Raw genomic sequence first — 24,288 nt, 5'->3', positions numbered from 1 at the left:
TGTGTCACTCTCATCACTATTAGAGTTTTCATTGACAGCATGCAGATTAGTGCTATTTTTGAAACTGCAACTTATTATAGAACATAGAAGTCTACAGCACATTACAGGCCCTTCAGCCCACAACATTGTGCTGACCATGCAACCTACTCTAGAATCTGCCTAGAATTTCCATAGCGCATAGCCCTCTATTTTTCTAAGTTCCATGCACCGTGTATTAGCTTCTCCTCCTCCCCGTGCAGGCCATTTATTTTTGTCTGTCCAACCTGCTCTTTGTACGTGTCCTACTTTGTTGCATTTTCTTCAGTTTTCACCTTTAAATCTGAATTGATCTGGTGTATGTGAGCCCCGCCACAATGGTAACACAATTTGTTTGGCTAAGCAGGTTTCTGTTTAGATGTTGCAATTTTGTTCACACTCATTTTCATTCTTGACTGCAACTCAATTGCATCTCTGTCTGTCATTCTCATTGATACAGTGATTTCAATTGCTCTTTTAAATGTGAGTTGTGCCTCTGTTAGGAGCAGTTTTTGAATGCTTTCTTCCACAAACTAGTACACCATTAAGCCCATTACTGAACTGACAATTCTTAGTCAATCTCTTCAGTTCAGCCACATAAGACGAAATGGACTCCCCTGCTTTTTGATTCCGTTTATGAAATCTAAAATGTTCTACAACCAATAATGGTTTTGATTTGAAATGTTCCTGCATTGCATTTATGATATCAGCAAAGCTCATTTTGGTTGGCTTAGATAGAGCAGTCAAATTTCTAAGCAAACTATATGCTCTTCTACAAATTACATTCAGCAAAACTGGCACTTGTTTCTCATCAGCTATTTCATTTGCTGCAAAATACTGCTCAATTTGTTCTGTACACAACACCCAGTTATCTTTTGTGTAATCAAAAGCATCTATCTTTCCAAAGTAGCCAATCATTACTGCAGCTTTTAAAAAATTATTACCACCCAGTACTCACTGTTTATGAACCTGTGAATTTCATCCATTTTCTGCCTTATTTTAACACAACTATCCTCTCCTCCTTCCAAAGAAAAAATGTGCCGCACTTTTTAAAAAACTTGAACATCTCTTTCTCCCCTTCCAAAGAAAAAAATTTGCTGTACCTTTTTTTTAACACAAATGTCTCACTGCACTTCAACAAGTAGATCATCATCTTGGATTCATTTTAAAACTTACTCATCACCACTATTATGGTTTATAACTCCAAACATAAAACTAATTGAAAGAAAAACACAGAAGCCTGGGAGAACGTGTACGCTTCATTTCTCTTTAGTAAAGCGGCACTTATGACATTGTGGTGTAATGACATTTGCCATTCACATACTTTTACATATAACTCGTAATGAATTACATAAACAACAAAGAATGTTAAATCAAACAGTATATTTACAATATTACTGAAATAACCATGTTCTCAGAGCCTCCTTAAAAATATAATATTCCCTTATCCAGTCATGGGAATCCCTACTCAGGCTGCTGAACTTCAGGTTTCTTTGTCTGGAGCAGGTGGAAGCTATCACCAAGGGTGGAAAGAAGGAACGTGACATGTCCCATTGCAACCCACCTAGTTGCCCTGTCAAGCACTTCCTGCTCTACTTTTGCCAGAGTCTACAGATCCCTCATTGGCTTCATCAGCCACCCCAGAGATCCCTGAAACTGGAATGTAGGCAAGTTATCCTCATGTGGCCACATAATAGCAAACTGGTAGTTTTTTTAACCAAAACAAGTGTGTGAGTAAATCAATCATAAAGCTAGCAAATAGAAAGTGTTCATCCTCGTAAATCCTTATTGTGGTCTAGCCATTGGTTGGTACTATACCATTCTGGATATGCAGCACATCAGGGCTTACAAAAATATCTAAGATCTATACAATAGAATGGACTACATTTCACTTTTCATTCATATGAACTTTGTAGAATATATCCAAGCCTGGTAAAATATAATGAGTTGATAAATTGACACTACTGATGAAGGTAGAACAAAGTAACAGAAAACAATAAGTAAGTTTAGGTGTATATTTAATTACAACAAAGTGATACATGAAGAAAAGCTATATTGAATCTTTAGCCTTCTGAAAATTCACTTCAATATAATGTTGAACTCCACAATCAGAAGTTAAGAAGGCCTAAATCTGTGACAGTTGATTGATCAAGGCAAAAGGAATATTACAGAATATTTCTAAAGTGAAGACAATTAAGTTTTTCATTTCAAGATAAGGCAAGAAAGAACAAAAAGTAGAAAGCAGACTGTTCACTGTACAGAAATTGGAACAGTTTGGAATTTAGTAGTGCCATTTATATGTGGGAGTACATTCACTTTGACTATTTTAATCAAAACTTTCTTTGAAATACCATTTGATAAGTAAAGCATTTATGTACCAACACATTATATTAAAAATAGCATGGAGGTAGCTGTAAGAACCAAAGGGCATGTGCCATCCCATATTTCTGGATTTCAGATAAGAATAGTGCAACCCAGGTGAAAGATCATAAACCATAGTACCAGACTACAAAGTGCCATAGAGAAGTATTGCTTAATTTACACCAATCTTCTGTTTGAATACTGATGACATTCTTGATGGTAGTATTGTCACTGCCATGTCATCTCATGCAGGTCCACAAATGGTCAAATTGTATTGAGTTGTAGCTCACTGCACCCAACAGTTACAGGTGTACACGCATGAAGTTACAAAGCTAACAGTGTGGAGTGACTTTGTTCTTTGTTAGGAATTTCACACTTCACAATTGTGCTCCTAAATCATAAAGGGGTGACACATGCCCTTTCAGTTACATTACAGAGGGTAAGAATAGGGCATTAGGCAAAAGAAGAAAAGTAGAAAATAAACAAGAATTCAAGCAAGTAATTTCCCAGTTTAAGTTATCTGACAGTAGCCACTGAACAGTTAAAGAGGAACAGAGCCATGACAGACTGGCACAATTTATTGTAAACGCTAGTTTTACATTGAAGACAGTTTCTCATTCCTGATAGGATTTAACAAGTAGCCACATAAGTAGCACAGTCATCAAAACCACCATAAAATTCAAGAAGAGCTCTTGTGTGGATTTATTCATTCTTGCTGTGCTTAAGTAAGCAGGATGACACAATCAGATCCTTGGAAATAGATCACTTCGGATGAGCCAACACTTCAGACTAACGGCAGGCTGGATTTTCCTCCACCGCCCTTCTGCTTTTAGGTAGTCTGAAACAAAGATTACATAGATCTTTCCTGTTTATTATCTCTAGAGTACTCTAGTGGAATCATTAATTGTTAAATTGTGAAACTCAACTTCCAAATATCAGCTCATTAAAAAGGACAAAATGCATTGAAAACAAATCCGCTGGCCTGTCTTTTGCAATATAGTTTCTTCTTGAGCTATTTGTTGTAGTTGACTGTAAGGTATAATATGCAACTATACTAGTTTAATTTCAGGGACCTAGGTGTTCTCACATTTCTCATCTGGTTCCAGGAGCCCTATCTGAAATGACCTTGGATAGCATCCACAGAGTATGTGCAACTACAGCATAAGCTGTCCACAGCTGGCAGGAAACTTATATTCTTAGTCAGCAGTTATAAGGATTTGTAGCATTGAAAAGGGTGAAAAAATAGAGCTTCATTTGATCTTTAGAAGTTGGAGTTTGACATGTTGCTGGAATGAAATTAACTACTCAAACGAGAAAGATAGCACTGCTTCCAAACTGTTTTATGTAAAACCTGGTATTTCTCAATATTAGCAATATGTTTCCAAACCAACTAAGAATAATGAGCCTGTGAGCTCCTTGGTACACTTAAAATATCCCCAAAAAGAAAATATTGTAACTTTGCTACAGTAATAAAAAGAGCTGGACTGTGCCATATTTAATATATTTTGAAATCTAACTACAAAATGTGGTGTGCTGTGGCAATGGCACCAACACAGATGATGCCACAGGCTCAATAAACTGATTAGAAAGGCTGGCTCTGAAATAGGAGTCAAACCGGACACAATGGAGCCTATGGTAAAACAAAGGACCCGACGGAAAATCCTGGCAGTTCTGGACAATGTTTCTCATCCTCTGTATGCCACCTTGGCCGAACAAGGAGCACTTACAGTAATAGACAAAGAGCACTAGATGAGGTCATTCTTACCCTCTGCCATTAGGCTCTATGATGAGTCAATATGTATTCGGAAAAATGATGACCCCCCTCCTATCAGACTGTTATTAACCTCTGTTTACCAGAGCTCTGTTTTATTTTTAAAGGTAACCCATTTTTTATTCTTCCTTACTTCTAATATTTGTATATCTGTGTAATCATAATACTACTGAGACACTGTAATTTACTTTGGGATCAACAATCCATCCATATGTCCATCTCATTTTCAGCAAATGACCAGAAGCCTATACTGGTCAGACTGTTTCTTCATGATATTAACAACCTTGAAATTTATCCTTTAATAATAAACTAATTACATATCTATAGTAGTTTTTTTCTTACATATCCAAGCATAACAAACATGATTATAATCAATTTTCTGTTCTTCTGGACTGTGTTCTGCAACTTTGAAGTGGTAGAGTTGTATCATGTTACGAAAAAGCCTAATTTACACATGTAACTAACACCACTGCCCAGAACATTTGGCTTTAAGAGATCAAACCAATTTTCAATCCGTTTTCTAAAAATACACTAATACTAATTGATTAAAATAGGAAAAATAACTACTCTAAATAGTAAAATTTTAATAATATGATACTTTTTGGGTTGATGTAGACATTATTCCTATTTATGGTTATAATTCCTGTCAACTTTAGAAGGAAAGTATACATACATGCCTCAGTCACAAGGTCTCAGACTTCTATTTAGGTGGGGCATTTAGTTTCATTAAGCCATTTACATTTAAAGCATTGAACATTTTTAAAACATCATAAATTTTCATTCATGCTCTTGATGTGGAACAGCCTTAATTTAAAACTATATTTGATCATTTGAATATTAGATAGCCATTATAGCCTAAAATATTCCAATTTATCATTTGCATAAATGAATCCTGTCATATTGATAGATTTTATAAAAAATGAATTCAAAATATACATTGAAATATAATACAAAGTCCATCCAGAAAGGTCTTCTGAATAATATATGAACAGATACAGCAATAGAAAGAATGTAATAAAAATCCATAATTTTAACGATAATATTCAGTCTGCTAAAAAAAATAGTAGTTGGAGAAGTACTATGCATTGGGAAGAGAAGTAGATTGGCAATCAAATATTTTCACAATATGTGTTGATATATGTTGATTAGCCAATTTAAAAGTTTGATTCCTAACTTTAGTTCCTGTAAAATAAAATCCAAAAAGTAGAGAAAGTTTGGAAGTTCAGATAATATTCAAATATTTGCCTACACTACCATCACATTCTTTCCAATAAATGCAATAAAAGTCTTATTTAATTTACTCTAACAACCTTTGTACAATAGCTAAAGGTTCCAATATTTTTTTAAAAATACACATTTACATTTGGAAAGATGTACAAAGCCTGTAAACAAACTATCTGTTGTTTGACATATTACTTCACAAGCATTTGTTACATTCTTTACCTTTCAGAACAAATTGCAGCTATTAATGCTTTCCGGGCCTGGGCAGACAGTCCGAGTTCATTCACTGCCTGTCTTCAAGTGCTGTCTGGGCAGAGAGTCTCCGAGTGGGATCTAAGTACTCAAGGAGAGAGAAGAGCACCGTATTTTTGGCAATAAAAGCAATGATGTCACAAATGGGATGGGTCAAAGGGTTGGTGGTTCTCCGTATAACTGTTACTCAAATATGTACTATACATGGTGCCATTAACTCAAAGCAGATGATAGAACAGGAAATGTTAATACATTTTATTTCGAATAGAGTTTTCAATAATACAGATAGCAAAAGATTATTAATATTAACATGTAATCTGTAAAACATTTTTTCAATGATTGAGGTGCTCTAGCAGGTTTCATATGTCATTGCCTTGTCTGAAATCTTAAATCTAATCAATTGAGCAAACATAGATATTCAATATTCTCAGAAAGTATGTCTAGTGATCGCAATGTGGTATTAACTTGCACCTGTTAGCATCTCAGCTTTGTACTGTCTGCTCTTCAACATGTTTGCAACTTGCAGCCAGTGCTAACCTTGGAATACCCCAAATATTTTGAGTTGTTGTTGTTCCTCTCTGCACCTTGTGGTGCATCAGATGGCAACCTTGCCATTTCTTTAGCATCTGTCTGTTTTTTTTACAAGGCTTTTTTTCACAAGGTAGCTCAACATTCAGCCCAGCTTGGATGGAAAGCATGCAAAGAGCCGGCCAAATTCAAATCCAGGACCACTTGCTTCAAAGTCCGGTGCAAATGCCACTACACTGCTGGCCGGCTAAACATTTTGAGTGGTGAGTACCAAATAATGGTAGCCTTCAAAGAGAAGCACACTTTTCAGAGACAATGGTCTTTAATGAAGCCTGGATGTTCTACTTGCTGATCCATGCTAGGACCAGCTAGAAAAGCTTGTTCTTGAACACCCTGAGTATTTCAGGCCTTTTGCAGAGGTCCTGTTCTCCTCTCCTCTTACCTTTCCAGCAATTGGCCTACTGCTCAATATCATGTACTGAAGAGAGCTTGCTTGTGCTACCTGGACTAGGAACAACTGGTTTCTGCAATTGCTATGAAACCATATTTGTTAGCTACGAGAACTCTGTGGTATTTGGTTAAGCTCTTTAAAACTCCAGGAAAATCTACCTACAAGTATTCCTTCTCAATGTGTTACTATCACTGGAAAACCCTACACAAGAGCACAATGGGAGTACCGTCACCATAAGCATTACAGTGTTTAAGAAGGCAATGCTGTATCAGCTTCCTTAAGGTAGTTTGAGATGCTCATTGAATGCAGGCCTGCTAGTACCTCCTTATTAATGAATTAAAATAAGACAAATATTACTCATTGCACCACATTTCCTAATTTACCTTCTATGACCATTAATAATTAGATTATTCCCAACCAGTCTTATATATCCAGTCAAGATCATCAGCAAAAATCATTGTCCAATCAGGCTTCCACATGCAATTAATGCATATCTTTGCTTATCCTACAAATTTCTGCCCAATACCTTCAATGCTGCAGGAGCAGAGATACTAGAATGTGGCTTTTTTTTTTGCAATGGAGGAGGCTGAAGGTGCCACAGAAAATCAACTATACTTATAGCTGCTCTGGAGCCAGCAGACCCAGCTGCGGGATGCACTTTGCTGCCATGAGTGAGACCAGCTGACAGACACTTACATACATGGACCTTAGTGGGATATGTAATACAATAAAGAATATGCCTCTCAGAAGAAAGATGGCAAATGTGTGCTCTATGAGGAAATTGTCAAACCACTGCCTGTTGCCTATGAATTGTAATGAAAGTCTGATTGCTGTGACATGCCAAAGCTGTTCTGAGGAATAGCTCAGATCCACGATGACAGCATTGATGGAAGTAAGCCGATTTCACAAAGCGAATGTTGAGCTTCCACTGCAGTACTTAGATGTTATAGAGTGTGATATTATCTGCTTTGCAATAAGACCTCAGATCTTAGACAACACTTTGATCCATAAATGCTAAAACAGCACTGACCATCATTTGGTTTCTTCTGCTGGAAAAGATGGGCTCCAGACTCTGCAGATGTCCATGTGCAACATTGGAGTTTGACTCTCCCATGCTCCTTCACACTCCACTCAGACGTGACAAGGACTCAAGCAGTTTGATGTGCATTCTTTATAGTCTGATCTATCATAGTTACCAATTGAATCTTCTGAAACTGAGCCTCAGTGTTGTCTTGCCATTAATGGAAATCCATTTAGTATAAAATAACCTTCTACTCAAACTTCAAACCACTTGTGCCTGTTTAGTTTATATGGATTCTACATCCAATCCACCCTCTACAGTGTCTCAAATCCTATTACCTTAAGCAGGCACAGCGAGTGACAGATCATATGGTTGGTGCCTCCTTATTTCTTTTGTTGCCCAAGTACAAGGTTTAGGCTTCAGAAAATCATAAAACTGGAAAGGAAAACATAATTGAGAGGTTCACATTATAGATCTGTCATTACTTGGTGAAATATCAAGCACATGATCATTGGGATCATATGGGTAGGTGCCTTTAGATTTGTAAAGCACTTTCTAAACTACTTGGCTAAAATGTTATTTTGTTTTCAATGGACAAATAAAGCATCTGTAAATGCAAACCCTTATTTCTAGCCCCTTCTACATTGAATAGAATCCAGCGCACTACTTCTTGTATATCCCCATGCTGACACCTGTCACAGTCAGCTATGCCTGATATGCAGCCTTCTCAAGTTCTCATATTGCTGGTTAAAATAAACATCACACAGTGTTGAAATGAAAATACTACATTTCTGTGGTTTAAGCATCAGATTCACTCCCTTTTACTTCTAGAAGAAACTCCAACCTAATATCCAATTGATCCCAAAACTGCAGTTGTAGCAGCTGGGCATGTACTTTATGTGTCAGTTAATGTCCACTCAGGCAACGGGCCATTTGTAAGCTGGTTCTTGATATATAATTTTATGGGCTTACTCCCAGTGTTACTTCTGTTTATCAGTGAGCTACAGAGCAATTAAGGCTTGGACTAAGGGTGAATATTGGCATCAGTTTCACCAACAATGGGAAGAAACAACCAACCATTTTAATGTCAAAAGCATTGCATGCAGGATATAGTTGTACAGTCACAAGAAATATAGAAATCTTACCAATGTAACACACACAAAATGCTGGAGAAACTCAGCAGGTCAGGCAGCATCTGTAGGGAGAAATTATTTTCCAAAGCACTTGATTCAGCTGTATATCCATCCTTAATGACAGCACTCAAACAAATGTCCTTTTATCATAGCTAGTACAACATGATTCCCTTCTCAAACATAGGTAACCCACTACTGATCCATGGCATCCACATCACCTAAGCATTTCATAGGACTCTCACTAGCCCCCTCCCTTCTTGCAGGAGCTACTTGTGTACAACTGAAGTCAAGGAAGGACTAGAAAGAGTTACCTTCAAACCCTCTCTATCAGACCTACACATGCAGTCTCCACCCAGCTAACATGAGTCACCTGTTACTCAGTCCAGACTCATCACCTGCAGCCTATTTAAACCCAGCTCTCACTCATAATTCTTGTTCACTCATTGAACCAGCTAGCCTCGCCCAGTTGCCCCTAGCCTTCAGTTACCTTGTTGCCCATGGATTTAGTATCTGTTCTCTCTTTTATATGGCCCCTCATGGCTTGTTATTTTGCAGTTGATTATTAATTGTCTCCGCTGCTCTGCATTTGGGTCAAGCTTTCCCTATATTTCCTGACAGATGAGTGAAGTTCCAATTGACTCAGCAGAGAATACTCACCTAAAGGATGTGATCATTGACATGAGCATGTGATCCAGAAGCAGCAGGAAACCATTGACCATCTACTCACCTCTCTCTTCCAACTGTCAATGCAGTTACACTGTGCCAGTTAATCTCCTCCCTCCACCCTCTGGATTCCAGTGCCATATGCTTTCATGGATCCACAACCGGATGCCTCAACCACCTGACGTAATGTGTCTTACACTTTGAGCCCCAACCATCTCTGTATTCTACGGACTGATCAAGATTGCTTTTCTCATCTCTCCCTTGATTATGCAAGCTTTGATCTGGGCCACCACAAACTGGGACAATAAAGCCACCATTTTCAATGAATATGAGGGATTCTCCACCGAGATGTGCCGGGTGTTTGACCTTCCAGGAAGTGGAATGGGATCAGATACTTCACCTGCATCAAGGCTGATGCTTGGTGCTGGATTACATCATGGAATTCAGCATCCTTGGAGCAGATTGCAGCTGGAATGGAGAAGTGCTGCTGGACCATTACCATCACTGTCTCTTGGAGTGCTTGAAAGACGAGCTGTCTACCTGGGAGATGCCCACAGACCTCAAAAGCCTCATCACTCTGGCCCTCCATATTCACATGGAATGACCCTCCAGATCTCCAGCTGAAACCCCAGTTCCTTTCCTAGAACTATTCAGCAGACCTGGAACTGTGGCTGGGGCTATTCAACACTGGCCTAACACAACAGTTCAACCCAGCTGAAATGGAGATCGGCCCTCAGCCTATCATTCCATCCTCTCAGATCTTTACCCCAATTGTCTGGAACTTTGACAACCAGATACGTCAGGCCCTACAGCTCAACCCTGATCTGGCTGACACTGGTGCATGTACATGCCAGCAACCATGTGCACTGAGACATTCCAGTGGGCCCACTCCTCACCCCTCTTTGGCCATCCAGGCACACAATGGACTCTAAATTTTCTGCGATGCCAGTTCTGGTGGCTAACCATGTCAGTTTGTTGCTGCCTGCCCTCAATGTCCCCAGTCCAATTCCTCCAACCCCTGGCCTTCTGGGCTCTTGTGGCACCTGCCATTCCTTAATCCCCATGGTCCCATTTTGCTGTGGACTGTTTGCCACCTTCCAAAGGGGCCATGGTGATCATGATAATGGTGGACTGGTTATTCAAAGTGGTCCACTTCATTGGTCTTCCCAAGCTTCTGTCAGCTGCTGAGATGGTGGACCTGGCTATCATCACCGACCAATGAACAGTCAGGAAGAACAAATCAGCAAGTGGAGAAGTGATGTTTCATTGCCTGTAACCCTTCCACATGGAAGAAGTATCTGCTCTGAGCTGTCCCACAGTGTACACACCTCCTCTACCACGGGTATGTCACTCTTTGAAGTGCTTCATGGCTAACAACCCCTGTTGTTCCCCATGGAGGAGCAACAGTGGAGGTCCCATCCTCCAGGGGCCTGCTTTTCTGCTGTTAGGATGCTTGGTAGATGGCAGTGAAGGCCAACCTAGCTGCCATCTGCACCTACTGCCACAAGGCTATCTGCCATCAGCGCCCAGCTAGGCTACCCCAGCTTTCAAACCAGATCTGGCTGTCCACCTGCGATCTACCCCTGTGCACTGACTTCCGTAAACTCTTGCCCCAGTATGTTGGTCCAAGATTACCCATTGCTTCAATCCGGTCACTTACCATCTCCAGCTGCCACTATCCCTCATGTTCACACCTACCCTCCACGTGTCCTGCCTCAAGCCTGTTGTACTCAACCCACCCAAGCTTGCACCTCTGGAACCTAGGATGGTGGAAGGTGGTCCAGTGTACACAGTTTGCTGATTGATGGATTCACAGCATAGACAGGGTGTGCAGTACCTGGTTGACTGGGAAGGGTACCAGCTATGGCCTCAAGGAGAGATCTTGGGTGCTGTCAATTATATCTTGGATCCATCGCTCATCGAGGAATTCCTCTAGACCCATCTAGATCATCCAGGGCTTTTGGGGAGTGGCTGTAGAGGTGAAGTGGATCCTACCAGCCTTGCACATGCAGGCTCCTCCCAGTCACCTGGCTAACAAGAGTCACCAAACTCATCACCTGCAGCCTATTTAAACCTCCACGGCTGTTGTTCAATCATCAAACCAGCCAGCCTCAACCAATTGCTCTTAGCCTTCAGCATCTGTTCTCTTTTGTTTTGTAGCTCCTTGTGGCTTGTTATTTTGCACTCGATTATTTAAGTCATTACTCATTGCTAAATCATCTCTAGTGCTCTGCATTTGGGTCAAGCCTCCTCTACATTTACTGACATTCTCGTGACAAGACATGAATAAGTCGTGATCAGTTCACTGCTGTAGATGTACAATGTAGATCCTCTGGTCTCAGTATCTGAAGGTGACATGTGGGCTGCCTTCAAGAGATTGAATCCAAAGAAAGCATTCAGTCTGGATGGAGCACCTGGCTGAGAGCTTAGGACCTGTGCTGACCAACTGGTTGGTGTCTTCATAGATGTCTTCAACCTCTCACTCCAGTAGGGTGTGGTAACCACCTGTTTCAAGCAAGTTTCAATCAGACCGCTGCCCACGAAGTGCTGCCTCAAAAGGATAACCTGCCTCATCAATTATTGCCCAGTGGCACTTACATCCACAATAATTAAGTGTTTTGAGAGTCTGGTGTTGAAGCCTATCAGCTCCTGCCTGAGTGGCAACTTGGATCTACTCCAATTTGCCTACCAAAGCAACAGGTCCACAACAGATCCCATTTCACTGGCTCTTCACACAACCCTGGAACAACTGGATAGCAAAGATGCATACATCAGGATATTCTTTATTGGCTACAGTTCAGCATTTAATACCACCATCCCCTCAAAACTAGGCAGTAAACTCCAAGTTTACTGGATACTGGATTTCATCTCTTGCAGGCCCCAGTCAGTTCAGACTGGCAAAGATATCTCCTCCACAATTTCCATCATCACAGGAGCAGCACAGGAATGTGTACTTAGCCCCCTGCTCTACTTGCTTTACACCTATGACTGTGTGGCTAAGCTCCAACACCATGTACAAGTTTACTGAAGACACCACTGTTGTGGGCTATATCAAAGGTGGTGAAGAATTAGCATACAAAAGGGAGATTGAAAATATGGCTGAGTGGTGTAATAACAACAACCTGTCACTGTTGTCCTCATCAGAGGATCAGGGGTGGAGAGAGTGAACAACTTTAAATTCCTGGGTGTCTCTATCTCAGAGGACCTATCCTGGACCCATCCTATAAATGTAATTGCAAATAAAGCACGACAACACCTTTATTTCCTTAGGAGTCTGTGAAGATTTGGCATGTCATCATAAACCTTGGCAGACTTCTATAGATGTGTGGTGGAGAGTGTGCTGACTGGCTGCATTCCAGCCTGATATGGGAACACCAATGCCTTTGAATGGAAAATCCTACAAAAGGTAGCAGATCTGGCCCGGTATATAATGGATAAAGCCCACCCAACCATTCAGCACACCTACATGAAACATTACCATAGAAAAGCAGCATCCATCATCAGAGATCCTCACCACCCAGACCATGCTTTTTTCTTGCAGCTGCCATCAGGTAAAAGGTACAGGTGCCTCAAGACCACCAGTTTCAAGAAGTTACTACCTCTCAATCATCAAGTTCTTAAACAAAAGGAAATAACTACACATTCTATTTCTGGTATTCCCACAACCAAAGACTCTTTATCTTGTTATTTCCTGCTCTCGTTATTTATTGCTATTTGTTTATATTAGCATTTGAACAGTTTGTTGTTCATTGATCCTATTTGCAGTTACCAGTCTATAGATTTGCTAAGAATGCCCACAGTTAAAAGAATCTGAGGGTCTTCAGTGGTGACATATATGTACTCTGATAATACATTTTACTTTGAACAATCATAGAGCCACAGAGCCATATAGCATGGAAAAAGTCCTTTCAGCCCATCAATCTGTGATGATCTCTAACAGCCATGTTAATTCCATGCTAATCCCATTTTATTCTCTTTGCCTTCCTATTGGCCTACCCAAGTTTCTACCACTCGTCTGTATTAAAGGAAATACATAATGTCCAATTAACTTGCCATTCACTTACCTTCATGATGTGGAAGAAAACTGTACCACCTAGGCAAGACTCATCATCCAAGATTTTTCCATATTTACTGCTCTTTGCCTCTTATGTTTCTTCCTGCAACAACATCCTGCTTGAACATCTACATCATCACCCGCTTTTTATTTCTCTCCCAATTCTCAACAGTACATACTAAATCTTATTCTCCTGTTCCATTTCAACCATGCTCAATGTGATACCTCCTTAGCAAGTGAAAGACAAGTTTCAGTCTCTCATTGGAACTCACTCTGAATCTCATAAGCAACTTGGCACCATGCAGACTTGAGGCCTAATCACCAGGCACCAGAGTGTAAAATCTGGGTCAGGAAGATGCGATACTTGAGATTCCAAAGGATAGGAGGAACAACCCATCTACCTACCTGGTCTGCTGCAGTGGTCTTGATGCAGACTTTACCAGCATAGGCTATTGCAGTAAATACTGAGCAGCTTGTACACAGTGTCTACAGATAGGTTAACAGAAAAGCCAACATAAAATTATGGAAGGATTTGGCTGAGAAGGAGATCACATAGCACAGTATTCTTAGTTCAGTTCTTTGAGGCAACTCTCCAATTGATCCTACCCCATTGCTCCAACACCTGCTCATCATATCTTCCATTTTAGATATTTATCCAATCCCCTTTTGGAAGCACCAAATAAACTATATTGGTTATTCTTACATGACACTACAGTATGTAAATAAAATGTTTTATACAGGCAGATTAGTATCCTTGAGTAGCCAATGTTTGTCTTTGGTCATTAATGCTAAAAACTTGTAAGAATATCCTTCAGTATTTGAATTCTTCTTCAATCCAATCAGTTCCATTGAAGTTGATGGAACGGAATGTGCACAGGTTGTTTTAGATGTAAATGCTATTCAGCATGCACTTGGTGCTGTAGGCCAAGGACAGCTTTCTTCCCTATGTTTCCATGTATAAATATCTCAAATGCTTTTTTATAGCTTGTTCTAATATCAGCAGTGGTTTATGTAGATACAGTCCAACACCTTCTATTTTAAAATCTGATAATATTGTACAAATTAATTTATATTATTTCAAATTAATTTTTCCAAAGTGAATCATTTCACACTTCATTTTAAATTGCATCTGCCTGTGTCACCATTTTACTAGTTTATGACTTGCTGAATTCTCGAGTATTCTCAAGTTTCATGGCATCTGAATAATTTCACATTATGCCACTTCCAGGTCTTTGATATAAATCAGAAAGGTCTATGGTCCCAACACTGATCCCTAGTGGACACAGCTGCACTCTTGCACCCAATCTGAAACCAACATTTCTTCATTGTTTCTGTTTTCTATTAATTGGATTTGTATGCATGAAACCAATGCTCTTTTAATCCTAGGCAATCCCAGGGGCATTAATTTTACTGACGTTTGTGGTTCTTGGGTAACGCACCAACCTAGGATGAAGAGTGGAATTCTTTCCTATTGGATAGAGATACCATCTGGTAATAGAGACAATACAACACTTGAGGGTGAAACTTTGTGTACTCTCATTTTGCTTTGTTCTACTCGTGGGGAAGGAGATATAGACATTTGTTCTTGGGTGGAGATCTTGGATATGTCTGAGTATTGTAAACTGTGAAATGTGGCTGATATTACCAAATGCAAGCTGAAAGGTGTCGACAGCATGGAAATGGAGAATTGGAGTGACAGGCAGAAGTTCCATTTGTGGTTGCTGCCAAGGACACACTTGTTGACAATTGTTGATGAAAAGGAAGGACCTCATATACAGGTCATGCATAAACCTAATGTGGCATGTAGTCTGTGAATATGCTGCAAATTTGTTCTGCAGTATTATCCCATTGCAACCTACTTCCTCCACCTCCCTCGGACTAGACCTGCTCCAACTCCGTGAGGTCTTCCTCCTTGCTTCAGCCATAAGTAAAGCCTATGGGGCCATTGAGGACTACATTCTGACATTTTCCAAGATAAGCAATAGCAGTATTTTACTATTTTTCATCTCTAGAGACAAAATGAACTTTGCAGATTATGTGCTATATTTATTTAAAAAATAAAATAAGGAAATGGTTGTTAGTCAATGTCTGGCTGTTGTTCCCTCCACTTGCCCTGCGTGTTGACACTGTGAGTCTGGAAGGCTGGTAAGCGTCGGAAGCTGAGGTGAATTTTAAGTTGCAACCTTGATCAATAGATTGTTTTAAGATGGACAATGCTGTGTATCAGGCTTGTATAGACAACATTTAATATCCTTGTATAGAGGTTATTAAACATTGCAACGCTCCAAGCGTGTCTTTGGTGTTCTCTCCAGACAACTTCTAGTGCTGTCTTCTCTCACATTTGTTTTGGAATTAGATCTGTAGGGCTTCCAATAATCCAATTATTCTTTCACATAATCTACTTCTCTCTGTCCTGTTGCTTCACAAACCAAGTCCCTCAGGATGTATCAATGATGTAGGGTGTTAGTGTTTATGCAGCTGATGATGAACCAAAGTCTTAATGATCATCACTATGAAACATAACTAGCTTCTGCAACTATCAACAAGAAGAGTGGAATTAAATGAAAAGATGGCAATTTATGTTATTTACTGAAAATTTTATTCAGGATAAGCTTTTTTGACTATTCAAAGTTTCTTGGAGATCATTGGGAAATGCTTCAATTACAGACTCCATATGACTATGATAGTTGCAAATGCTAATTATTTTGATAGTGCAAGTCCTCCGATTCTAATTCCAAAGCAAATGTGAATGAAAGTAATATGGCAAGTCATTCATATTATTTTCATATTTTAAAGTTCCACGTTATTTGAAATTATACCCCATATCAAATGCTATAAAGATTACATTGTTCCCATTACAAATTTATTGAGAATGCCGCTAATTGTACCCCTCCATTCTGAAGAACAACTATTCGATTTTCTGTCTGTTAGCCAATGCGTAACCTTACAATCACAGCTGTTGTAATCTCATGGACTTTAAACTTTCTATTGTCATTGAGAAGTTTACTTCAAAGTTCAAGAAACAATCTGCTAGAGGTATCAAATTCTCTCTTCTCCAGCCCTTGACCTTTCCCACCTTTCCCACCCACTTGGCTTCACCTATCATCTTCCAGCTAGCCTCTTTACCTTCCCTGTCTGGCATCTTTCCCCTTCCTTCGCAGTGCTGAAGAAGGGTCTCAGCCCGATACGTTGGCTGTTTATTCTTTTCCATAGATAGTGCCAGACCTGCTGAGTTCCTCCAGGGTTTTGTGTGTGTTACTTTGGATTTCCAGCATCTGCAGACTTTCTTCTGTCTCTGTACATAAGCCTTAATTTCTCACTTTGCAAAAGAAATACAACCTTTCAAAGTAATAAATAAGCTCATAAAAACCCACAGAAATTCCTTGATTTAGGTTTAGTAGGTACTTGATAATAAAAGGATTTAATAAAACAATTGTTAGGAAAAAGAGTTAACATTTTCTGCAATCCATGCAGTTCTTAAATGATCCAAATACTTTTAAAAAGCTCAATCGGTGTTTGAGAGCTACTGATTTCAATAACTGGACGACAAGCAATGGGTCTGGAACAGTTTTCAGGAGGGCACTAAGTATAATCTGGTAACATATGTTAAGATGCTTCTTTGTTAAATATAGCACACTTGGCATATGTACAAATTTTGATACAATTACTGTAACCATTTAATTTTAAAATATTGCACTTCCCATTTTCAAAAGCCAATTATGAATAAAAAGAAAAACAAACTTTTTAAACTTAATTTTTTAAAAAAAGCTTTTCTCATTCATTCTCCATAGTTTTGGAGTTGAAGTAATTTAACATATTCTATTTTTGTTCTTCATGTTTCTCCTAAGTACTTGAACAGACTGTCTACTCATCTTTCAGATGTCCTCATTCCTTACATATTCACATTGGGGAGATTACGCTATTTATAAATTTGCTGTCATTTTGATGGATGCATGCAAGGCTAGACATTTGCTCTGACATGAAGTCTTTCAAGACAGCAGTTGCTCGGGAACAGTAAACTGTTTCCATCATACTTCAAAATCCTCAAGTGTAATATTACTGTTATACTTTACCATCTGAGGTTATATTGCCCTTGTCACTACGGCTTAGCAGTACATACTCTGCTGACATACACTGAAGCAGTTCCTCCTGTGATTATCTTCTATTGTTATATTAGAAAATGATTTAAGTCGAAGAGGTTTAGGATAGACTAACTGAATATCATGAGCTATTTTGTAAATCTCTTCATATCACTGTTCTTTGATGAATAGGAGGCCTAGTCATTATGAGTTTCTATATCTAACACCTATCACATCCACATCTTAAACGTAAGGGAAATTCTATAAGACTGGTGTCAAATTATCTATCGGGAACCCAGCCATTACACCTGGAACTGTCAATGTTCACTCTCATTTTTGTTTTTAGGTAATGTATAAAATTACATTTCAGAAATTGGCCATTCCCAATCAATCAATCTATATACATGAAACTCAGGGAGTTTCCAACCACCCCACTCCCATGCTACTGTACTGATTTTGTACATACTTCAGCACGGTGACAAAATTAGCCAGCAAGGCCAGCACTGAGCTTCTGTCACCTCTGCTCAGCTAGCTCATGTGTAGTTTAGTTGAGTATTTCCGATCTGTTCCCAATTATGTCTTTTGACCAAGGTCCAGCCATAGAAGAAAAGCATAAAGCACAGAAAACTTACAGTGAAGGAAGAGGTCATGCATTCCTTCTTTTCCTTCCAACAAGAACACAGAAATGCAATAAATTAGGAAGCCACCCAGCTCTTCAAGGCCAGCGTAAAATTCAATGTGGTTATCCAGTCTCATTCTCCCTTCAAATATACTCTGCAGCGAGCTACAGATCTGCACCACCTTCTGGGTGAAAATAAGTACTTATTTCCCCTCTACTAGTTTTATTAGTACCTTCAGATCGCCCGCCCCTGATTTCCAGCACCACTGATAATGGCAAAGTATAGGTGAGTACTTGATGATCAGTATGGACCAAAGAACTTGTTCCTGTGCTGCATGGTTCTACGAATTACATCCTTCATATTTACTATATGTTATATAGCATGTTTACTGCCACTACAAAGCAACAAATTTCATGACATACAAGTCAGTGATAATAAACCTAATTTTTGATTCTCATTCTGAGCTAAGGCTTTCCTTGGTCTCAACTATTCCAAAGAAAACTATCCCAGAATACATAATCTTTCCTCATAGATAAATATCTCCATTTCCAAACTTCTCAACAAATCTCCTGCCAGGAGTGCACAGCTTCAGCCTAGGTCAGAGTCCATGGTCTTCATACATAAGGAACACGCCTGTTGTCAACATTATTCTTTAGACCATAGACACGAGAGACTGCAATCTGGCGCAAAAACAAAATTCTGGAGGAACTTAGCAGGTCAGGTAGCATACAGGGAGGGAAATGGACCATTGAAGTTTTGGATTGAAACCTTTCACCTGATAAGATCCCTCTGAGACACCAGAAACCCTCTCTGATCCCCTCTATTCAGTACACCATTTGGTCATTCATTGGTAACATCTGGTTGTAAGAGTGTTGTTTGTACCACATGTTCCTAACACCTGTATTTACAGCTATGAGAACTTGTATCATATCAGTAGAGAATGCTGCACTGTTGTCGGCATTGGGAAACACAATAATGCTATTCCATAAACTCACAATGGAAAATTTTGTTCCTAAGCAACCCTTACAAACAATAGGTTGCCATATTGCTCTCTCAGAACCATCAAAAGGTAGAAATGCAATTTCTGGTCCCTAGTGTCAGTTATTTAGACCAGTAAACTGCAGGTTTATTGTAAAAATCCAAATTTCACAAAGCAGGAAATTTCCTACACTTACATGTATGGCATGTATGTATTTCCAGAACCAATTTAATACAGTTGACTCTAAATCACCTAGAAAGCCTTTCAGTCTGGTGGAAATTAAACCATAAATCTTAACCTTGCCAGAGCCCTCAACTCTTAAAATAAAGAGCTTGCTTAACAGGAAACCAGTGTAGTTGAGTGGCCAAAAGGATGGGCAGACAAGTAAATATGAAAGAGAAGCAGTTTTATTAAACCTAATGTTTTTTCACATAGATTGAAACTGTACAATGGAAAAACTGTGACGTGCATATCAAGCTACTTCAAGAGAAAGAGACTGAGATTCAAGAACTGAAGGTCCTTTTGAATAGGTCAGAATGTTTTTTCTAGATCTATACATTACAATTTAAAAGCTTTAACACTGATATCACAAAGTATGGAATCGCATAAATCGGATATTTCACCTTTATTTACACTCTCGTTTCACCTTATTTCAATTTCTTTCAAATTGGGTAACGATTGTTATTGCTAATTAGGCTGTGTTTCCTGCTTGAACATGACCAATAATTTTATTTATGGTAGGTATATAATTTGCAGATACAGTATATAAACTTACACATCAGTATACTATATTTTGTGCTGTGCTTTTCTAAACACGGGTTAGCTTAGTCATAGAGTTGTCAAATCTGAGCCAAGGTGTTATGTGTACAGTCTTTTCTCTAGAGACTTGGGCATATAATATGATTGACTAGGAAAATGTACAGTCACAGGTGCAATTTTTAAAATAAGACATTAAACTGAGATCTTCTCTGCTTTGGGAACATGCTCAGTCATTTTCATAAAACAGTGGGAAACTTCTCTGGTGTATCAATGAGCTACATAAATTTTCTGGCCATTTGCATCAGGAATTAGGTTGGAACTCCTTTTGAATAATGCTTTTTGAAAGATAAATATTGCTTAGGACACCATGGATAGTTCTCCTGCTCTTTTTTGAAAGGAAAAACCATGGTGTAATGTCTCAAAACAAAGGTGCCAGAGACATTTTGGAGACATTATAATACTTTGATATTATATTGCCTCTAACCTCTTAAAGCATGAATCTGCAGTCAGATCTACTGCAGTAACAAACAGCCTTTTAGAACACTTAAAAGTGTTAGCAATCTTATGATCACTTGATGAACTTGGCAGACCCAACTTCCTGAAATGCAAGCACAGCATTTCGGAAACGTCAGGGAGACCGGTATGCCAGAAAACATGGACACTGTTGTGACCTTCAGGTAAAACTGAAGCATCAGAGCATGTGTCTAACCCACACCCCACCCACCAACCACCTCCATTGCACCCTTGTGTCTAATGTACAACTGTTGGAAAACAAGGTAGTTGCTTATTGTTTCTTAGATACATTGTTGACAACAAAATCTTGGGTTCATATGCTCTAGCCCAAGGGTTTCTTCGTTCACTGAAGAGTATGGCACTAATGGAAAGGACTATCAGGACGGTGGAATGGCCAGTCTTCAAGATCATCCACAGATCTGAATTAAGTTGTCACTGAATGTATTTGTGACTTCATAAAGAACTGCATGGAAAAGTGCTTACCCATAAAAACATCCCAAATCTTCCCCAACCAAAAGCCCTGGACGAACCAAGAGATTCATAATCTGCTAAACGTGTGTGGTGTTTAAGACGTGCAATCTAGAGTCATATTATAAGTCTAGATTTGACCTCTGGAAGGTTATTGTGAGACAATTCTGGACTAAACTGGAGTCACAGATGGATACTTGATAGTTGTGGTAGAGGTTGCACACTGTTAATTCCTACAAAGCAAAGCCAAGTAGCCCAAGTGCCAATGACCCATCTTGTCTAGATGACTTCAGTGCCTTTGATGCATGCATTAAAAGAAAGATTAATGACATTCCTACATAACAACCCTGTGATCGCAGTCTCCAACGTCAATGTCAGGGCATTTTTCAGGAGAATGAACCCATGAAAACTGTCCAGCACAGATGGCATATCTGGCCAAGTGCTAAAGATCTGTGCAGACCAACTGCATGGTGCATTCAAGGGCATTTTTAACCTCTTGCTTCTAGAGTCTGTTTCCACCTGCTTCAAAAAGCCATCTATAGTTCTGGTGCCCAAGAAGAAAACATTGACCAATCTCAGTGGCTACCATCTGATTGCACTTAAATCCACTGTAGTAAAATGCTTCAAGAAGTTGGTTATGGCATGAATCAGAAATGACCTATTACCACAACAGATCAACAGCAGATGCAATCACACTAGCTTTCCACTCTGCTTTGGACCATCTGGACACCAGGAACTCATAGGCCATACCACTGTTCATTGACCACAGCTCAGCATTTGGCACAATCATCCCCTCGGAGCTGGACCCAGGCTGCTGTGCTTCCATTTGCAATCAGATTCTTGACTTCCTCATCAGCAGACCGAGACCAATAACAATAATATCTCTTCGCTGAACAGCACAGGTACACCACAAGGCTGTGTGCACAACTCCCTGCTCTCACTCTTTCAAACCGTGACTGTGTTGCTAAGCATAGCTCCTCTACCATATCAAGTTTACTTCAATTGAACAAATCATGGGTGAGGTAGAATACTTGGTTGAGCGGTGCTGCAATAATGATGTCACACTTATTGTCAGCAAAACCAAAGAATTCATTGTTGATTTCACAAAAGAAGAAATCAGGCTACCACATACCAGTTCTCATTGGCGGGACAGATGTGGATAGAGTTAGAAATCTTAAATTCTTTGGCATTAACTTCTCGGGTAAAGACTTCAGCATCTTTACTTTCTTCAAAGCTTAAGATAATTTAGCATATCACCAAATACTCTACAAACTTGCATAGATACACTCAGTGGCCACTGTATTAGGTATACCTATATACCTCCTTGTTAATGCAAATATCTAATCAGCCGATCATGTGGCAGCAACTCGATGCATGAAAACATGCAGGCATAGTCAAGAGGTTCATGAACAAATATTAGAATGGGGAAGAAATGTGATCTATGTGATTTTGACCATGAAATGATTGTTGGTGTCAGACAGGATGGGTTGAGTATCTCAGAATCTCCTGGTGTTTTCACGCACAGAAGTCTCCAGAGTTTACAGAAAATGGTGCAAAAAATGTCCAGTGAGGGGCAGTTCTGTGACCAAAAAATGCCATGTTAATAAGACAGGTCAGAGGAGAGTTACCAGATTGGTTCAAGTTGACATGAAGGTGGCAAATAACCATGCATTTCAACAGAGTTGTACAGAAGAGTATCTCTGAATGCACATAAATTGAAACTTGAAACGAATACGCTACAGCAGCAGAAGACCACAAACATACACTCAGTGTCCACTTTATTAGGTGCAGGAGGTACCTAATAAAGTGGCCACTCTGTGGAACGTATCCTGACTGGTGGCATCATGGCCTGGTATGGCAATTCCAAGCATAGGAACACAACAGGCTGCCCTTCCTCCTATTGACAACATCTATAGGAGGTGCTGCCCCAAGAAGGCACATATATCATCAAGTATTCCCACCACCTGGGCGATTTCTTATTTTGAGCAGTCATTTTTTTCTTCACTGCCTGGTATAATTTATGTTTCATGTGCTGTCTGAAGACACCTGCCTGCAATGCTGCTGAAAGCCAATGTTTCTTTGTACCTGCATCTTGCTGTATTTGATAATCAAGTTGACTTGAACTGAAAGGTAACATTGGAATCTCAGCCTGGTTTTTTTTGCGGTATAGTTTTGGACTTGGATACCAAAAATGTGGAGGCTGGGATTAAAATCTTCTGATCAATAGGCAAACAGCAAAAGGACCTTGGCCCACTGCAACTTGCCTATCACCACGATAGATCTATGGTAGACACAATCTCAATGGTTCTTTATGTGGCCTTAGACCACCTGGACAATGCAAACACCTATGTCAGGATGCTGTTTGTTGACTATAGCTCAGCGTTTAATACCATCATTCCCACAGTACTGATCAAAAAGCTACAAATCCTGGGCCTCTGTACCTCCCTTTGAAATTAGATCCTTGACTTCCTAACCGGAAGACTACAGTCTGTGTAGATTGGTAATAATATCTCCTCCTCACTGGTGATAAACACTGGCGCACCCAAGGGATGTTTGTTTAGCCCACTACTCTATTCTCTCTATACCCATGACTGTGCGGCTAGGTATAGCTCAAATGCCATCTATAAATTTGCTGATGATACAACCATTGTTGGCAGAATTTCAGGTGGAGGCGAATGGGTGTACAGGAACAAGATATACCAACAAGTGGAGTGGTGTCACAGCAAAAACCTTGCACTCAATATCAGTAAGACAAAAGAGCTGATAGTGGACTTCGGAAAGGGTATAATGAGGGAACACAAACCAATCCTCAGATGGATAAGAGTGGAGAGAGTGAGCATTTTCAAGTTCCTGGGTGTCAAGATTTCTGAGGATCTCTAACCTGATCCCAAAATGCAGATATAAAGAAGGCAAGACGGTGGCTATATTTCATTAGGAGTTTGAGGAGATTTGACTTGTCTCCTAAAACACTCAAAAACTTCTGCAGATGTACTGTGGAGAGCATTCTGACAAGCTACATCACTGTCTGGTATGGGGGTGGCTATTGCGCAAGACCAAAAGAAGCTACAGAAAGTTGTGAAATTAGCCAGCTCCATCTTAGTACTAAGTCTCTGTGGTATCAAAGACATCTTCGAGGAGCGGTGCCTCAGAAAGGCAGCATCCGTTATGAAGGTTCCCCATCACCCAGGACATGTCCCTTCTCACTATTACCATCAGCAAAGAGGTGCAGAAGCCTGAAGGCACACGCTGAGCAATTCAGGAACAGCTTCTTCCCCTCTGCCATCCGATTTCTTAATGGACATTGAACCCATGGACACCACCTCACTTTTTTATTTCTGTTTCTACACTATTTTAAATTTAACTATTTAATGTATACACTTATTCTAATTGATGTACTTAT

At 39.6% G+C, this 24,288-nt stretch overlaps 1 protein-coding gene across 9 annotated transcripts in view; it reads right to left on the bottom strand.

Annotated features, from left to right (window-relative positions):
* Positions 1–1,289: 1,289 nt before the first annotated feature.
* The window catches only part of LOC132391304 (sarcolipin), a 52,835-nt gene continuing 29,836 nt past the window's right edge, over positions 1,290–24,288 (bottom strand). For 8 of the 9 annotated variants that reach the window (XR_009511165.1, XR_009511163.1, XR_009511161.1 and 5 more), the window contains 2 exons: positions 5,591–5,708; positions 2,985–3,214 (listed from right to left, as the gene is read on the bottom strand). Coding sequence is in view for 1 of the 9 variants with exons in the window: in XM_059964300.1 (XP_059820283.1) it covers positions 2,991–3,086 (96 nt within the window). In the remaining 8 variants the exon portion in view is untranslated. Of the gene's footprint in view, positions 3,215–5,590; positions 5,709–24,288 lie in introns of all 9 variants that reach the window. The other variant, XM_059964300.1, reaches the window with a different exon arrangement.

The sequence above is a fragment of the Hypanus sabinus genome, chromosome 3 (genome assembly GCF_030144855.1).
Source record: "Hypanus sabinus isolate sHypSab1 chromosome 3, sHypSab1.hap1, whole genome shotgun sequence".
Classification (NCBI taxonomy): Eukaryota; Metazoa; Chordata; class Chondrichthyes; order Myliobatiformes; family Dasyatidae; genus Hypanus; species Hypanus sabinus.
This window is presented reverse-complemented; position numbering and strand designations above follow the sequence as displayed.